The following is an 18,203-nucleotide window of genomic DNA, read 5'->3' on the forward strand; positions in this document are numbered from 1 at the left end:
TATATAAGTGTGTCTTACGGTAATGAAAAAGTTTTTTTTAGAAGCTATTAGTATACTAAAAATAAGTTTATAATAGTTTGTAATGAGTCAATTTCGTTAGCATGTGCGCGTATGATTTTTTGCCTGTGTCCGTGTGTGTGTGTTCACGCAATGAAAACAATATCAACGAAAACAACAACAGGAGCAGCAAAAACAAACGAAAGTCATTTTGCTTTGGATTTATAGCATATAAATCCTTCATAAAACAATATTTGCTTTTCAAGCTTTGATTGCTAACATAAGAAACGCAGAATACGAATCTTCAAACGTATTCTCTCACATGAAGATTTCGCAAGCTATTAAAATATTTACTTAAGCAATTGCAGACACCAAAAGAGAAAGAGAAGGGAGACGGTGTCACCCTAATCCTATCGCAAGAACTTTTGTAAACAATGATGTGGAGTCATGCCAATACAAATGGGAATGGAAACCAGTAGCGTAGGAAAGGGGGCACATGCAGACAGGGCATGGCCCTTAACAAATATTAAAGGGCGAATACAGAAAGAAAACAAGAAGATGAAGAGAGAGAGAGAGAGAGAGAGAGACTATCCCTCTATTTAATTATCTTGATTTAAGGCGACGGGACGGCCTGTACAAATATACCTCCACAGCCTTAAAGGACGAAAATTATTTGTAAAATCAATCATATATTTTGACAACATGTATTTAAATGTCTCTTACACTAGTGAAACTGTTTTTCCATACACTTCTAGTATACTACAAACAGGGAGGTCACATGCCCTGCTACAAATAAGTTTAGATTATCCTGTAATGAGTTAATTTCGTTAGCATGAGTGAGTGTAATTGTGTGTCTGTGTCCGTGTGTGTGTTCACGCAATGAAAACAAAAACAACGACAAACAACAACTGCAGCAGCAGCACAAACAAACGGCAGTACTACAAAAATAAACTCGGCACCAGATAACGATCAACTTTCTTCTCCTTGGAAAGGATTGAGGCTTCTGCATAGTCACCATTAAGACCAATACCCCCTATACCTCCACCACCTCTCATCCGTGAAATCGGGGCGCGCGCCCAATGTCTGGACCTACGCCACTCTGTATAAATAAAACCACGCGACAACATAGCATTCTGCATTTAGGTGGTTTCATTCGGGGATGCGGGAAATTAACACCATTGATCAATGATTCATTGAAGAATCCGACAGCTATTCAAAAGCAGATAAGCGTGAGACAACAAAAGAGCGAAGATCCACTGAGAAGGTATTGATAAACTAATCTGACGTTTGCGGCAAGCAGTTCACTTCGAGTTCCTTTTGAGTTCCTTTTATGTTATTTTGTTTTCCTTTTTAATATCGCAATGAAGTTCGACGACATTTTGACGACTGTTGGCGAGTTTGGAAAATATCAACACCGTCTTTATTTTATTCTTGATGTTTTCAAGTTTACGATTTCGTGGGCTGAGTTGATATATATCTTTATCGAGGCTCCCGTACATCACTGGTGCGCGGTAAGTATCAAAACAACTTCAATTTATCAACTCTGTGCAACGGGGATCTTTTTGTTTGTTTCGAGAGTTTACGAAAATATGAACGATCCTTACTTTCCAAATGCCTGCACTTCTTTAACCATTTTTGATATTTCAGAATGGTGCGTAGGAAAGTCATACGAAATCTGTCATCCTCTGTAATAATACAAAACATTGCATGTTTAATATAATTAATGCATGGAAATCATTGCCCAAAAAAGAAAAGAAACCCTAGTCATAGTTCTTTAATCTTCTGTTTCCCATTTGACTACTGTACAGTAGAAACAAGATATGGAATTCGTCACCGACACGAATTAGGTGATCTGCCGCTTTGATCGAGTCATAACACGATTAGAAACTCAGCAATCTGTAAAAGTATTATTTACCTTTTTTCAAATTTCAATGAACCTTCTCTTTAATATAGTGCCACTTTAAAATACTATGTCCCGTATGCAGGCAGACGAACAAACTGAAAAGGTTAAATTCCAACGGCATTTGAAAGTTAATAATAATTTAGAACTTCCCTCAAAACGAAAGGGCTTGAAAATGCCTTTAAGTGGGAAATTAATTACCAATAGTTGTCGAATTGACTTTAGTGATTGCCATTGCTAAAGTAATAGTCGGATTTTCAAAACCTTGTACCGAATAGTCGTACGTTTTGTGCTGCACAAAAATTCTATCAGTTTAGTTTTTGCCATTAGGTAGTGGGTTATTGATGTAGACAAATGCTCATGTTCCTGTTACAGCTCATTTTATGATGTTATTACCAAAGAAAAAAGATGTCAGTGAGTCACTCGATAGTGTCTGACAGCTAGCGAAGTTAAGAAGGTAAACGGATCTCCTTGCATAATTTGAATACTAGGACACTGCTAATGTTTAAATTTCACAGGATATACAAGACAAATTCATAGTTCCTGCAAAGTTCTTCATAATTCGATTTTGGCTGCAAAAGGGGCATGCATGTAGTTCCTTTAACATAGTGTCACGTAAAGGAAACAAAAAAAGAATTTTGATTCGTTAAGGTAATATTTTCTGTTGGTGTTTTTGTATATATATATATATATATGATGTCTCCCATATTGTATTATGTTGTTGGCTGAAACCTAATTCTACAAAATACTGAATACATTTTTGATCAGAAGACTGTTTCGTAGTCAAAATTCATATTTATGGTAAAGACTGCAAAATCCGCCGTTATTGTTTCTACATGTACGTGCTATCTCATATTGAGTTTGTGTTATATTTTTGTCATGAATAAATAGTCTACACGTTTCAGACCTTCTGCTTGTACGTGTTATACGAATAGAGGATGGGATTATTTTGCAAAGTCTGAATTTCCCTCTGTCTCTGTGTTTGTAGGTGATAAGCCGCGTAGTGGAGCAAATCACCTAATAAGTGTAGTCTTTCAACTTTCTCTCTCTCTCTCTGTGTGCCTATATCTCGATCTATCGATATCTCATGACCACATAACTTTTGCCCTCTTCTTCTCGTTTTGCTTTCACCTACTACAACAATTGTTCTGGTTAAGATTAACGCTCCTTCTACTCGGTGTCCTTTTCACCGACCCAACAAAGCCACTGTCAAAACTCAAAACATGATACTTGACTGGGTCATAAATCTAAACATCAAGTCCAGCATTTTGATCTCATACAATTCTCACCTGAACATTTTGTCCTCACGATTCTCGACCGTCAACATCGTTTTCCTTGCTGCTCTGTACGATCCGACATATTTGTAAAAGAAAAAATTGTTATTTGTACTTTATGAACGATGTGTTATTTGATTGTTTGTTTGTTCCTTAACTCCTGTCATTACTAGTGTTTCTATATCCTTGATTACTAAATGAGCTTGTGCATAGGCGTGTAATATGAGTGGAGGGTGGAATTTATTTTAAAGACCAAATCTTCAATTGAGTTTCTTACATGTATCATGTCTCGATCAAGCGGCAGATCACTTTATTCGTCGCCGTGACGAATTCAATGTCTAATTTTATTTGTATTTTTGGTATTTTTGTATTTACTATTTTTGTTTAGACCCCCGAGTTGGACTCTTTCTGTGACCAACATGAACTGTCCAAGGAAGCTTGTGCACTAGCCCAGAGGGAAGGTAGCATCCCTTCAAACTACACGTCAGATGGTGAGCTGCAGTACGCCCAATGTGAGAAATATAACGTGTCAGGAGTGGGATTCTGGCTTGGAATTGATCCATCAAATTACAGCAGTGAGACGGTGCCATGTGACAGTGGATGGGTCTATGATGACAGCCATTACAAGACGACGACAACGACAGATGTAAGGACTTACAATTATAATCGTGAATCTGCAACTAAGTTTTTATATTATACAACAAGTTGATCTTACACTAATGTGTACTAAAGTGTACGATTTGACTTGCATCTTGGAAAATCTTGCATCTTAAAAAAAAAATTGTGTTGATCTCTTTTAAATTTGGAAACATTGCTGGCCTAAATCTTTTTAAATGTTGGGATCATATTTACTATAAAAAAAAAGAAGGTAATCATAAAGTATTCATTGCTCTTTCGTGATATAACTTTATGGAAAATGAATAGAATCAATAGCATCTATTTGAAATGTATGACAGTTATCGAATGTTCTTTCAGAGCACGAGTATCATGACTGTTTACCAGTCTCAATTTGTTGGCTCCCATTGATCGCTCGCGTTTGCACTACGAAGTTTACCAAGTTAATTAATGGTTTATTGTAGATGAATACAAAGTGGTATTATGAAATTTTTAATGAATACATATTAACGAGAAAACCGAGCATTGTTAGAGACTTAATTGTCCCTGAAAGAAGAAAGGGTGATTTTTGTTTTACTTCCAAAATCTAATTTCGCTCCTTTAAGATGCCTCCCTGGACAGTTTGAAGACAGAGTAGAGCCTCTTATTATGATATGATCCGTATTAGCACTGCAAAAGCTGTAATATTTCGCAAAATGATATAAAAACGAATAATTTCACCCATAACAGAAAGAACACCATTTTCTAGTGTCCCCTCCTCCATAGCAAAGCGGTAAACCCCCTCCCTAGTTCGCCTGATCTGATCTAGTGACGCTACTTCTATCCTATCACTAAAACAGCTGACTCATCTTCTCAATGACAGTAGTGAACATAGCCCTTAGTCATGTCATATCTTGAATCCGCCTGTATGTCCATGGTGATCGTCATTCAAAATAGTCCTTATGAATCATTCATTGTGTACGAATGTGCCCAAAATGCAAACACAGTTACGTACGAAGTTCTGATTCCTTTTAAAGCCGCAGATATCATATTTGCTTCGTCTGTATAATATTTGCAAACGTCTGGCACTGCAAACAAAGCAAGTTCGACATTTCACTTGAAAGTGTGGTTTTAAATTCTGCTAAAGGTTGCATAAAGTTGTGATCAATTGTCGGCGATCAAACCGTTTTCCATTCAAACCAGCATTAATTGTGTGGTTCATGATTGAGTGTCTTTTTTTCATTTCATTTCAAAAAATAAATATGTATAGTTAGGTACATAACATAAGCTGAGTATGTTTAGACGCCCTATTCATTTTCTCTTTTTCTCTTTCTTTCTTCGTCAATTGTTCTAGCAAAGACCTACATAATTTCTGAATCCATCATTTGGTAACTTTTGAAAATAATACACGCACGCAGGATTAGCTTGGCGCATGAGTATTTGTATTAGAAATTATTGTACAATAGTGATAAAACCAAGGAAACATTCATATTTATACCAGTGGTTCTGTAAACTGCTTCACAAGAATATTTCCTATGCACGCTCAGCCATAGGAAACATATCGTAGACGAGGATTTCTACCTTTATTATTCAAGCTAATTTCGACAATAATTATCTTTTGTTGTTGTTATACCTCCTAAAGCGGACCTTTTGGAGATAAATATTTTTTTTAGCATCAAAGGCATTTTGACCAATTTTCCCCTTATTATCGCTAACTGCTGGCAAAGTGACAAATCATTTGTACTGTGTTTATCGGATTAAGAGTCAGATATTTGCATCTAATGTCTTTTCCTTTGACTCAAACTTTTAAAACAAACAGGTCCCCCTATATGCAAGGGTTCCTTCTAGTATTTAGTCTGTAAATATATTCGTCGGTTGTACCTGAAATGATTAGACTGATGTCATTGCATGTGTGGTTCATTAGATAAAGCAAGGTCCTAGTTTATTTATTTATCTATTTATGTATTTAAAATCCAGGAGAATGCAATGAAACACAGACATCAGAATAAACAAGACAAAGAAAAGATAATGGATACCAGCCATTGCCTGTGGATTGCCTAAAAGGATTGGGAGTCATGTCGAGGGCTCTACTTACTGGCTAGTACCGAACATAAACATAAGACATACAAGCACTGACACAAAATTATATTTTGATTAACGATCATTAACAAATTATATCATAGAAGTAATAATTTGTCATTTTTAAGATTATTATAACCGAGCAACTGAAAACATATTCCAAATATAAATTTCAAATTCATTCGCATTGTTTTATTGCCAATGAAAGTATAATTTAATTATACCAAAAGTGATGTTTATAGATAACATTAATCAATTATAATAAAAGATTACTTGAATGATCTTAAAACTAATTTGTTATCAAAGACATGTGGCGAATTATATCAAGAAGGGGAAATTTGATAGGTAACGAATTAGAGTACGAAAGAACAAATTTTAAAAAAATATACAAATTTTCGTAGTTATTCCAGAAATTTTAAAGAAGGACTATTACATAGTATCGTATAAAACAAAATTAGTGATTCCAATCATCATTATACAATGGGAACAAAAATAATTTGTATTAAAAAAGGAAAATAACTAATCAACGTTCTCTCTTCGTTTCTCTCTCTGTCTCTTTCTTTATTCCAGTTTGATCTCGTTTGTGGTGATCATCGTATGAATAGACTGTCCCAATCCATCTTCTATATAGGAATCGTAGCAGGATCCATTTTCTTTGGTATAATGTCAGACAGGTGAGTTGGTAAAAAAAAAAATTTCATTGCCTCGAAATCTCTCTTCATGAATGGAACTATCCAAAGCAATGGCCGCTAGAGTTCTAAAGGCCCTCGTCCGTTCAGGGTGAAATTTACTCTTGTTATGCTTTATAAAATTGAAATATATTGGGCATTTTGTAATTGATTTAAGTTTGCTTTGATGTTCAATATTTGTTTACAATTTTGAAGTATTTGTTTAAAAATAAATTATTGTTTGTTGTTTGGTATATGAGGGCATAATTTTATTGTTATAAGTTGTGTTAACATACAAAGATCTACAAGGGTTAAGCGATTTCGATTGCGAATGAATCTAAGCCTCCCACTCCCCCCCCCCCCCCAAAAAAAGAAGACTTTATACTTAAAATTATGAAAAAGGAGAAATATCTTTTGTTGACATATACACATTCGAATACTTCATGCAACTATTGGTGGTTAGATATTTATTTTTTTTTTTTTACTTGGTCTCAATGTTCAGGTTTAGGTTAATAATGATCGGTTCTTTTTCTCATTATTTTGGTGTAAAATAGTAATTTACTACTCTGTTCTATGTTCATTATTGAAGAAAAAAGTATCATGTTGATAAATAAAATAAAATCATGTTCAATACTCTTTTAAAAAACAAAACAGATAGCAGTATAAAGATAGTTAGACCATATGTTATATATAAACGCGAGAAGTTGTCGAGAATTGTCATTGGAAAGAAAATGCCGATAGCAGTTTCGCTTGCTAGATAAGTGCTCTAGCAAAGTAAAATATGCATGACCATACAGAGAATGACATTTTCATCTTAACTTACCATTACAATCACCATTGTGATAATTTCCACAGAGTTGGGCGCTGGTGGGCGCTTTTTGTGAGCAACATCATCTCGCTTGTTTCGGGGCTTGCTCTTGCCTTTTCGCCATATTTTTGGTTCTTTGCCATCATGCGTTTCTTCATGGGATTCGGCAACAGCGCCCTCAACACCGTATTGTATATTATAGGTGAGCGCACTCATTCATCTAAGATATTAACATCTGTTGCAGTTTGCTTTTATTTGATCTGATTTTTTTTCTTCTTTTTGTGCTATATACATGTATCTTCATGTTTTGCACTGGTGCGCCTTGAGCATTTATTTCTAAAGTGCATTTGGCGCCTTATAAATCCTATATATTATTATCATTATGTTATTGTACACATTTCCTACCATGCCTATTGTGACAGTTATCTCACAAAAGACCTTGCTTCTCCTGGAGTAGGCTCTTTCTCCCACCTTTCTCTCTCATGATCTTAATTTATTATATCCCCCTTTTCTTCTCGATTGGCTTGGTCTTTTCACTCTCATCCCAGTTTCCCTATTTCCTATTCCAATACCATTCCCGTAATTTCTCTGTCCTCCCTCTCCCCTCTTCCCACTCTCTCCCTTTCTTACAAATCAAATCAATTAATTACCCACTCTTGTCATCATTTGCACTTTTAGGTATTGAGTACATTGGACCATCGAAGAGGAACGTCATAATACTATCATCGATTAGCTATGCACTCGGATACATGTTACTCACCCTACCGGCGTACTACATTCGCTCCTGGCGTACCTTACAGCTAGTCATGACTGCACCTCTTTCCATCCTCTTCGTCCTCTTCATGTAAGAAAGTCATAAGCTGTTTCATTTTTATAATTTTTATTAGAGCTTAATATTAACCTTTCAATTGCCACAAGTGCCAATTTGCACGAGCGCTCATTCGTCACGTTCGCCATGCGAACAGATATGCACAACACAGGAGGCATCAATCGAAAAAAGATTTGCTTTGTGCAAGCCAGAAGCTTTGCACGACTGCCCAATTCTGCTCTTAATGATAGCTAATTGGAAAGCATTCTAACATCGACACAAAATAATGTTATACTAGAAACATTTAAACGATCTTAAATCCATTGGTATAACCGTGATGAATACATTGCAACGCAGAGACATATTTTCCATGGCACATACAGAGTTAAAAACAAACACATACAATCGCCCTAATTCAATGGCGTAGCGTGTATCCAGCCATTGAGGGGTCATCGTCGTCCTCTTCCAAACCTGTCTTTCCTTTTTTCTCTCTTAAATTAATTAATTGATTAGATACTTAGAAAACAAAAATAGAATTGCAATTAATTTAGGTCTATATTACAAAGGATCATCTGTACTGGTTGATGATCTGTCACGGTATGCGACTCTAAAACGTAGAATTTTAAAAAAGAAATAGTGCCGCCTGAAATTTAAAATCGGAGAATTATTGTGCATTATATACCTCACTTAAGAAATCCAGCCATCTGATGGGTCGAAATTGCATTCATAAACTATTCCTGGAAAATTCCCGGTAAAATTCCAAACCCATGTAATAGTTCAAAACAAATAGTTCTAAAATCCCAGTTACCATGGTTACTGGGAAAATAGTTCAGTCTTGGTGAAATACCCATAGGTTCACATGTTAAAAAATGGTCTGAGCGATCGAGGATACCGTACGTGTGCGATGAATTGGTCGGTAATTTCAATACAATTGAATCTCGATCGATCTTACCGACAATTTTATCTTGCATTGTTGACATGAAGACGAAAATAAACTTCCAAAAACAACATCTGCCGATAGATCTTGATCTAAGTTCGTGCCAATGCATTGCTAAAGTAAAAGAAGGGCCCGTTTAAAGAGAAGGTTGAGTTCTTGAAAGAGGTGAAAAATAATTTGTGAGCGTTATCATTCTTACTATGCAAGTGTGGAAGAACATCAGATAAGACATGTTCCCTGAAAAGCATGGCTCTTCAAATGCCTTTATATTCTAAATATGTCATATACATCGTAAAACTCGGGGGTAGGTTTTTTACGCCACGTGTTCGTGTAGTCCCATATACATCTTTCTGTGTACAGTGTTTGTAACTTTACCAAGACTTGGCCAATTTCTTATCATTTTGATGATTCCAGAACCTTGCAATACACACAAATTCTTATATGCTAGATGATCAACCTTTTCTGGTCCATTCCACACCGTTTCTTTCACAATGTAATCTCATGACCAGAACTCAACTTCATCTTTAATGGAGCTGCCGCAAAGCATCCAGCACGCGAAGCCGTTTTCAATCCATTTTAATGTATAAATAGGAGAAAACTGCTAAGTATGTCATCAGTGCGCGATGGCCGAGCGGTCTAAGGCTGTGTAGTCACATCACCGTTGGTACGCCAGAGATCGAATCCCATCTTCGAAAAAAAAATAAAATGTTTTTTAGTCTACTCTCAAAGATACACTCATAAAAAAAAACAATCGTGCAAACAAACTAGATAAAGGCCAAGATGGTGTCATAAGTTGACTCTTTTTTTTTCGGCATACATAAGTATTAATGACTGCTTTAATATTCGAGAAATAGTTTTTTTTATACGCTCTCGGGAAGGTTACGATTGGGCTATTGCCCTCGGCACGTCTCGGGCAATAGCACAATTCTAACCTTCCCTTGAGAGTATAAAACAACTATTTTTCTCAAAGCAGTCATTAATACTATGTTAACAATCAAAATACAGGATAACAAATCGTGCCTGCCCACGCATGATTGTGTCGGTTAATTTACTCACGCCGTCGCCTTTATTTATTTATTTAGAATTTAGATAAGTGTTTGTGATAGGTATCATCGTCACTGTCATCTCTTTTTATTGAAATCCAAGATGGCTCCCGGAATCACCAAGATGGCTGATATCAATGGGGAAATACGACAAGGCGGAGAAGGTGATTGAAAAGTTTGCTGACGTCAATGAAGTGACATTGCCAAACCCTCTCTTCACTAAAGAGTTTATGGAAGCACAGGTGAGAATAGATTGTCATTGAACTGCAAGTGTAAATTTTACTATGTCTTCATAATTATTGTAGTCCTTAGTAGACATCACCGTCGTATACATTTGTTTCCTTAATCTATGACCAAAACTTCAATCCTTTCCCGATCCCTCCTTTTCCAGTCAATGTCATGACATTATTATTATTTTTTAAACAAAGAGTAGATCAAAGCTTTAAAAATGAATAAAAAATGTTAATATTCTACATAATGCGTTGAATAAATTATCATTAGTGTCTTTTGGAATAGAGGAATTTTTTTTAAAGTGCAAGCTTTATAAAAAAAAAAACACCCAACATTTCCACGGTCACACACTTTCCCCTTAAAAACTCGCAAACTCCACCCTAATCTATTACATGTATTTCCCTTGCTTTCCCTTTTTAATTACTTTTCCAGGACCAAATACGCAGGGCACGCAAACCTACGGGCCTTGATTTAATTCGGACGCCTAGGATGAGACTACGGACTATCAACCTTGTTTGTATATGGTAAGCCACTTGGGCAGCTCATCACACTATGAACATGACAGACAAAGAAAGAAGAAAAAATATACTGTTCCTCAGGTAGACAAAGAAACATCCCTTCGCTGCTATTATGTAAACTTGTGTAGAACAGGTGAATATGCATGTGACACCTGTTCTACACATGTGTACATAATAGCAGTGAAGGGGTGTTCCTTTGTCTACCTGAGGAACTGTATATTTTGTCCTCTTTCTTTGTCCGTCACGTTCATAGTGTCATTCACCACTCAGTAATCAATAGACCGGTTTACTAACATATTCATATTGTATTCATACCGTTTTAAAGAAAGATATGTTCTTGACGCCCCTAAGCTTTCCGGAGGCTTGTCCGACAACAAGTAATGTGTTCAGACTGGATTACAAGTATTGTAGATCAATCGCTAATAACAGGTTTAACTTTAATAAAATACCTCTTCACGAAGCCCTTAGGAAAGAAACATCAGTACATTTTAATATATTAGAAAACCCAGTTGATTGCAGTAAGCCTTATTTACATGGCAGTAGAGACATCATCATATTAACTGTTTTACTTTTTATAAATGTACTTTTAGAATACTGTTTAGCCTAGGTCAATAAATCTTAATATAGCTCAGTACAATAGAATATAGAAAGTTAAGGTTTGACATTATTACATTTCGTTGTATTATCTAGAATATGCAACACTACAATTTATTCTTTGTCAACAAATTGAAGCAAAACCAGTACAATACTTCAAAGGTTATAGCATGATTTACATAAAATATTTTTCCTTTCTTTAAACAAAATCAACAGTATTAACCAAAGCTTCATAATTGGTTATGTCGTTTCAAGGATCCTTTTATCACAATTTAAGAGATGCTACCGAAGACAATATAAGATATAGCAATTTAAAGCTTATTTTTTTCAAATAACTGTAACACCTTCTCTCCCCCTTTCTCTCTCTTTCTCTCTCTCACTCTCTCTCTCTCCTGTTTTCTCTCTCTCTCTTTTCTTTCCCTCTCTCATGTTATCTGTACACTTTCTCTTTCTCCTATTAAAACGTTTTTTGTTTTAAATCATAGGATGGTGAACTCACTGGTATACCACGGCCTTTCGCTCAATACTTCAAACCTGGGTGTCGACGTCTATCTCGCTTTTGCTCTCTCGGCCGCTGTCGAAATACCTGCCTACCTTCTGGCTTTCGTCATCGTCAAGTTCTTCGGTCGCAAGCGTAGTGTCTTCGGCTGTATGATGTTGGGAGGGCTGGCTTGCGTTTCGACGGCATTCATAGGTATGATCACGGCGGCCATGGTGCTCGTATGTATTGTGACGAATTATCTAATAACAGTTATGATGCTAGTGATAAATGACAATGAAGACAAGTATTAATAGTAGTAATATATATGACTGATTGAATTGATTAAGGTTGATTTTTTTCTTCAAAGGTGTTTGGGTGATTGTCTTGTTATAAGCTATACATTGCTCATATGGAAACTATCATAAAGGATAGTGGGTTTTTTTGGAAAGATGATAGATAAAAAAAAGTGTGACAGATAAATACAGAGCTGTCTTTTCTTCCTTATCATTTACGAAATAATTAGTATTCCTTTTTTTTTCATTTACTGAGATATTCACCATGGATATGTTGTCGTTTATAACTTGATGACTATTTAAAATGAGTCGTTTGTAGACATTTTCTGTTCTTTTTATATACTTCATTGGCCAATGATCGAAATCTTTCTAGTCATGTATTTTTGATTTTTTTTTTCTGAGTGAATGAAATGTCTCCAACATTTCTCTGATGAAATCTAATCTACAGAACAAGGCATTACTTTGACGAGTGTCGCCATGATTGGAAAGTTTGGGATCTCGGCCTCATCTAACATCATCTATCTGTACACTATCGAGCTTTACCCTACGAATATAAGGTAGATCGCAGTCCAAATTGAACGTATTTCTCACTAAACCTATAACTTTCTGTTTGGTTTTTCATTTTTTCATTTGTTTATTCAGCATTCATTTGCTTATCAATTCATTTTTTTGTAATATAACTATTTGGTTGGGATCGGGCGTCGAAAAAAATGTGTTAAATAATTTATAACAGTTTAATGAGTTCACCTTGTACATTTCACATTTTTAATTTCTTGTATTTTTATATTTTCCTTATGAATTAAAAGTACTATCCAAATCGTAACAATAGATCGTATGATAGCTTTCCAATTATCTGAATTTATCTATACTTCTAGACAGAGATATACCTCTCCGAATATATTTTCCAAATTATACTAAAAATTCGCTACGATATGAACCAATCTACAGCTCGTGTACATCATTCTTTACAGGCAGTGATATCAGTCATAAGTTGATTAAGATAGGCGAGTACCTTGATTTTACGACATGTTCTAAATTTCAACACAAGACCATTCATTGCGATGAACTATGTTTATGGTATTTTCATATTCTTTTCTTTGACAGGGGGATTGCCGTTGGCAACTGTTCAATGTTCTCAAACATAGCAGGTATATTGGCCCCGCTCATCCTCATCCTCGGCCACTACCGGGATTCTCTTCCCCTCGTCATTTTTGGGGTTTTTTCCGTCATCGCTGCACTGACCACCCTAGCCTTGCCCGAGACAAGAGGCGAGAAACTCCCCGAGACGGTGGAAGAAGTAGAACAATTTGGCTCGTAAGAATATTTTCTAAACGCTTCGTGATGTTTTTTGGTGAAGACGATCGATTTATATTCGTCATGAAGATAATTATGACAAAGTAGATATAACGTGATTTAGGAAAAACGTATTGAATTTTTAGCCATATTTGAAATTAACTTGTGATGCTAGGAGTCCACTGGGCCGCGCCAGTTGGCGCCAGTTTGCGCCAATGCAATTTACTGTGGCGCCTAGTGTCGCCAATAAGGTGCCTAGTGGCGTGTAGTGGCTCAAACTGCCTCCCAACTGGCTCGTGGTGGCCCGTAACGGCACCAAATTTGAATGTGGCGGCAAGAAAATTTCAAAATGTTTGAAATTTTCGTCGCGCCACTTGCATCGAGCAATCAGCGCCAAGTGTCCGCCAAGTGGCACCAAATGGCGCGAACATATCGCCCTTTGGCGCAAACAATCCGCCTATTGGAATCCACTGGAATGTAATGGCGCGCGCTAAGTTGCGCCAATGAGATTTCGCGCCACATGGCGCCACTTGGCGCCAAGGGGCACCTTGTTTGCGCCACTACGCGAGCCAAACGGCACCCGATTGGTGACTACTTCGCGCCAAATGCCACCTGATTGCCCGCCATTCGGCGCCACTTGCTGCCTATAACAGCAGGGCGGCATCGCAGGACTTTCTCACAGTGATGGCGGCAGTTCTCCAAGCTCTATAGGGATGAGGTTGTGCTGGGCATCCTCCTGGTCCAACATGCGGATGTCCCATGCCTGATAGTGCTTCCTGATGAGGTTGTGCAGCATGACGGCAGCTTCAATGAGCAGGCGGACTGTGTCTGGTTCCTGTCTCATCTGGCCAAGGAAGCACTGGAACCGCAGAGCCAGAATACCAAAGGCATTTTCAACCACACGCCTTGCCCTGGACAGCCTGTAGTTGAAGATCTTCTGCTGTTGGTCCATGCTACGCCGGCCATAAGGCTTCATCATGTACGTCCTCATGGCGAAGGCATAGTCTCCCACGAAGAAGTACGGCATAGCGTGCTCTTCATCATCATGGGGAAGAGGAGCTGGATCTGGGATGCCTAAAGCGCCAGCTTCAATGCACTCCTTCAGTTCACTGTTGTTGTAGATCTGGGCATCAGACTGATGGCCAACCCCACCCACATCGATCCACAGGAACTGGTACTTTGAATCTAATAGAGCCATCTTCTGACAACCGAGAAGAACTGCTTGTAGTTGAAGTAAAGGCTGCCTGATTTGTTGGGCTTCTGGAGACGGATGTGCTTTCCATCATAGCCTCCCAGACAGTGAGGAAGATTCCATCTGGCTTCAAAATTACCTGCAACCTCAAGCCAGCCTTCATTGGTTGTGGTGAGTTAGATGACTTCTGCAGCATACTCATCCACTACCGCTCTGGCTACATCAGGGACAAACTTCTGGATGGTTTCCTTGCCCATTCGGAAGTTGAAAGACAGCTCGGCATAGGTGGCCCCATTGGCGAGATGGCGCAGGAAGACGGACAACTTGAGACCAAGGGAATGGCCTTCCTGATGTGGGTGTCCTTTTTCTGCAAGTGGGGTGTAAGCCTGACCAACAGGTCATCAAACATCTCTGGGGACACCCTGGTGTAGTTCTTGAACTTCCTCCCGTCATTCTCACTCAGCTCTTCCATCAAAGTGTGGTACTGTCCACGTTCGGCCCTCAACTGTGGGTGGAGCATGGGTCTAAACCACCAGTTGTGCTTCCTTTTCTTCTTAGGAGGCTCTTCTTCTTCAGGATTGGCCAGCATAAGTTGATAGGCAGTGGCCACCTCAGCATCTCTCATCATCTTTTGATGGAGCAGCATCATCACTCCAACATTATCAAAAGCCTCAGACATATCAAAATTGTAAATATTTAGTAGAGATGTTGTTCATACAGCAGCTGAGGAGGGTCTGAACCAGGTAGCCAATGGCCGGTATTTATTTAGTCGGCAAGTAGCGCCAAGCGGCGGCAAGTTCAAACCAATTTGGCGACCTTTGGCACAAACTAATCACCAAGTGGCGCAAAGTAGCCGTCTATTGGCGCGAATGGCGCCAACAGGGTGAATTTTGGAATCAAATGGCCGTGTAATGGCGCAAACTGGCGCGAACTGGCGCAACATTTTGGAGCAAGCCGGGTGGCATTTGGCGCACGCCATATGGCACCCAGTTTATTCCACTTGGCGACACATGCCGAGCGGACATTAATTCGGCGCCACAGCGAGCCACTACGCGCCAATCACATAATCTTTGGCGCGAACTGGCACCAACTGGCGCCGGCCCAGTGGACTCCTAGCATGACTTTATAACGATTTGTACTTGAATTTTTACGGAATTGATTCAGACTGATTGATTATAATTGGAGCACAACTGGAACATAGACCGACAGCCCATGAGAACCACATTTCGGTATCGTTTGTTTGTCGGACTCAGAGGCCGTCGGTTTTACAATGGTTCTGACTAACATTGTTTTGAGAAGGTTAACTAGAGCGAAATCGTAGGTCTCGGGGGCTGAACCCAATCGGATTATAACGATAAAAATAGTAATATCGGTAATCATTTTGCTCTGCTAGAGAAAAAAATATGATTGGCCTAATTATGTAGAGATTTTTTTAAAGAGAAGTATAATGGAATACGTTTTCATAATATGATAGATGCGTTGTGGTTCTCTATAAGGCTACGATAATAACCCTCGCTTTTTCCACTTCTCCTTCTCTCTCTCTCTCTCTCTCTCTCATACAGAAGCTCCAAGGAAGCCAAGGAGCTCAAAGTCATGACGTCACAGCATGGACCTAACACAGTTGTGGAGAAGGATAACGTACGTAATAAAATGAATGACAAATCGACAAATACCACCCATGTAAACCTTACATTTAAAGTTGAGGACGAAAATGTAAATAATGTGAATTTTGCAAATGGAAAAACTCTGGAAAATCATGTATTCACTGAGGAGGATGAGGAAAGTGAGAGGGACTGCATTGCAGATGGAGCTACCCCTAGCAATCGGGAATTCACAATACACAAGATGCAGGATGAAGATGACGAAAATGAAAACATTAAATACATCTCGGGGGAAATAGTTCATGATAACTAAACATTTACAATGGAGGATAAAAAGCAGAGGGACATATCTTTATGCTCAAACTCGAGTATACCATAAAGGAAGGAAAGGGAAACATGGCACACAGATGAAGGGTAGAACACATGAGAGAGATGAAAGACAAGGAAAGAAAGAAATGGGGAGATTGAGGAGAGTGAGAGAGGTGAGAGAGAGAGAGAGAGAGAGAGAGTGAGAAAGAGGGGAGAAGTTGAACAAGAGCAATTATCATCAACGTCCTCTTGTCCCATAATATTTTCGATTCATTATGTTCTTAAACTGTAACTATTAAAGTAGAAAGCAATTAGAAAATGTAGATCTTTACAATTAGACCTTCCTAAAAACATAATTAAATGTTATGATATGGATAATAGATTGATAGTGTCGAAGAAGAACAAAATACATCATTGATTTTTGTCTGATTCATATTATTCATTTGCATTTATTTGTCACTTATTTCAAAAACATGATTACTATTTGGGAAGACAAATAATTGTCGGAACATGAAATCGTTAAAGTAGATATTCATTGATTTTAAAAACTAACTTTATTTTCATTATTGCAAAGTTGAAACTTTGATTCGACAAGGTTATCAAAATTCAATGCTTGGAAACATTTGAAGTAATGATTATTATAAATTAAAAAACACTTAAATACAACCCCGGCATAGCACCTGAAGAGCTCTCCAAACGCTGCTGAGATGTGTGAGATCACAGTATGGACATGATTTGCACAAGCAGACGATGTCCCATGACATCTCACACATTTTCAGTGCCTGTGTTTTCATCTTCTCTTGAGTTCTTTCTCTTACTTCACTACCGTTAGGCTAAATGTATATATAATATATTGCCTCACTCTAAACCCCGTGCATGGTTTTATTTTAATGATAAATGCAGCGATACAAAAATAAAGGAATCTGTCGCTTGTAAACAAAATCAGACGCCATTGTATATTCAGCTGCACACACCGCGGTATGTTAGGCGTTTCAAGAGGGAATAAATGCCGTCCTTAATATCATTCCGGGGGGTTTTCAATTTGAAAGTCTGGTTTCTTTGATTATTAATTAACCCCTATCCTGTGTATTTATAAACAAACGATTTTAGTTATCAGAATCGGGTCATATCCCCTTTTAAATGGTTTGACATGCCATTACATGTATATACACTAAACTCATTATGATTTGACAAATAATAGATTTGCAATTATGTTTATTTATCTTTATGGGATGTCGTCTGCTTGGGCAGTATTGGTCCATATAGTGACGTCATTAAAACATCGTTATTTTTCCGGCTAATCTCCCGTATATCCCAGCTGCTATGGAGGTGGTTGTACAGTTGTATTTGTATAAGTCACCCGATATGTAGTTGACCTATAAACTTGTACGATGGCCATCTGTTAGCTTACCAGTTTCTAGTGATACATTAGTTGACATATTTGTGATTTTCTTTGAATTTCACCTTTAATGTAATGTCAGATCATTAGAAGCTTAATCAGGGAATAGCATATTTCTTGCTTTGAATACGATCATTGTCATTATTGAATGCTACTTTTTATCTTGCTCAGTTTAGGTCATGCA

General features: G+C 37.7%; 1 protein-coding gene across 1 annotated transcript; it reads left to right on the forward strand.

Annotated features, from left to right (window-relative positions):
* Positions 1-1,150: 1,150 nt before the first annotated feature.
* LOC591481 (organic cation transporter protein) lies at positions 1,151-16,641 on the forward strand. The gene is made up of 11 exons (XM_791041.5): positions 1,151-1,508; positions 3,560-3,817; positions 6,415-6,518; positions 7,368-7,522; positions 7,999-8,164; positions 10,212-10,350; positions 10,772-10,863; positions 11,937-12,145; positions 12,674-12,782; positions 13,330-13,539; positions 16,273-16,641. Exons 1-11 carry the CDS (start codon positions 1,359-1,361, stop codon positions 16,622-16,624), a joined length of 1,944 nt encoding a protein of 647 aa, XP_796134.4. The 5' UTR covers positions 1,151-1,358; the 3' UTR covers positions 16,625-16,641.
* Positions 16,642-18,203: the final 1,562 nt, after the last annotated feature.

This window comes from Strongylocentrotus purpuratus, unplaced genomic scaffold, assembly GCF_000002235.5.
Source record: "Strongylocentrotus purpuratus isolate Spur 01 unplaced genomic scaffold, Spur_5.0 spur5_scaffold_21, whole genome shotgun sequence".
NCBI classification, from domain to species: domain Eukaryota; kingdom Metazoa; phylum Echinodermata; class Echinoidea; order Camarodonta; family Strongylocentrotidae; genus Strongylocentrotus; species Strongylocentrotus purpuratus.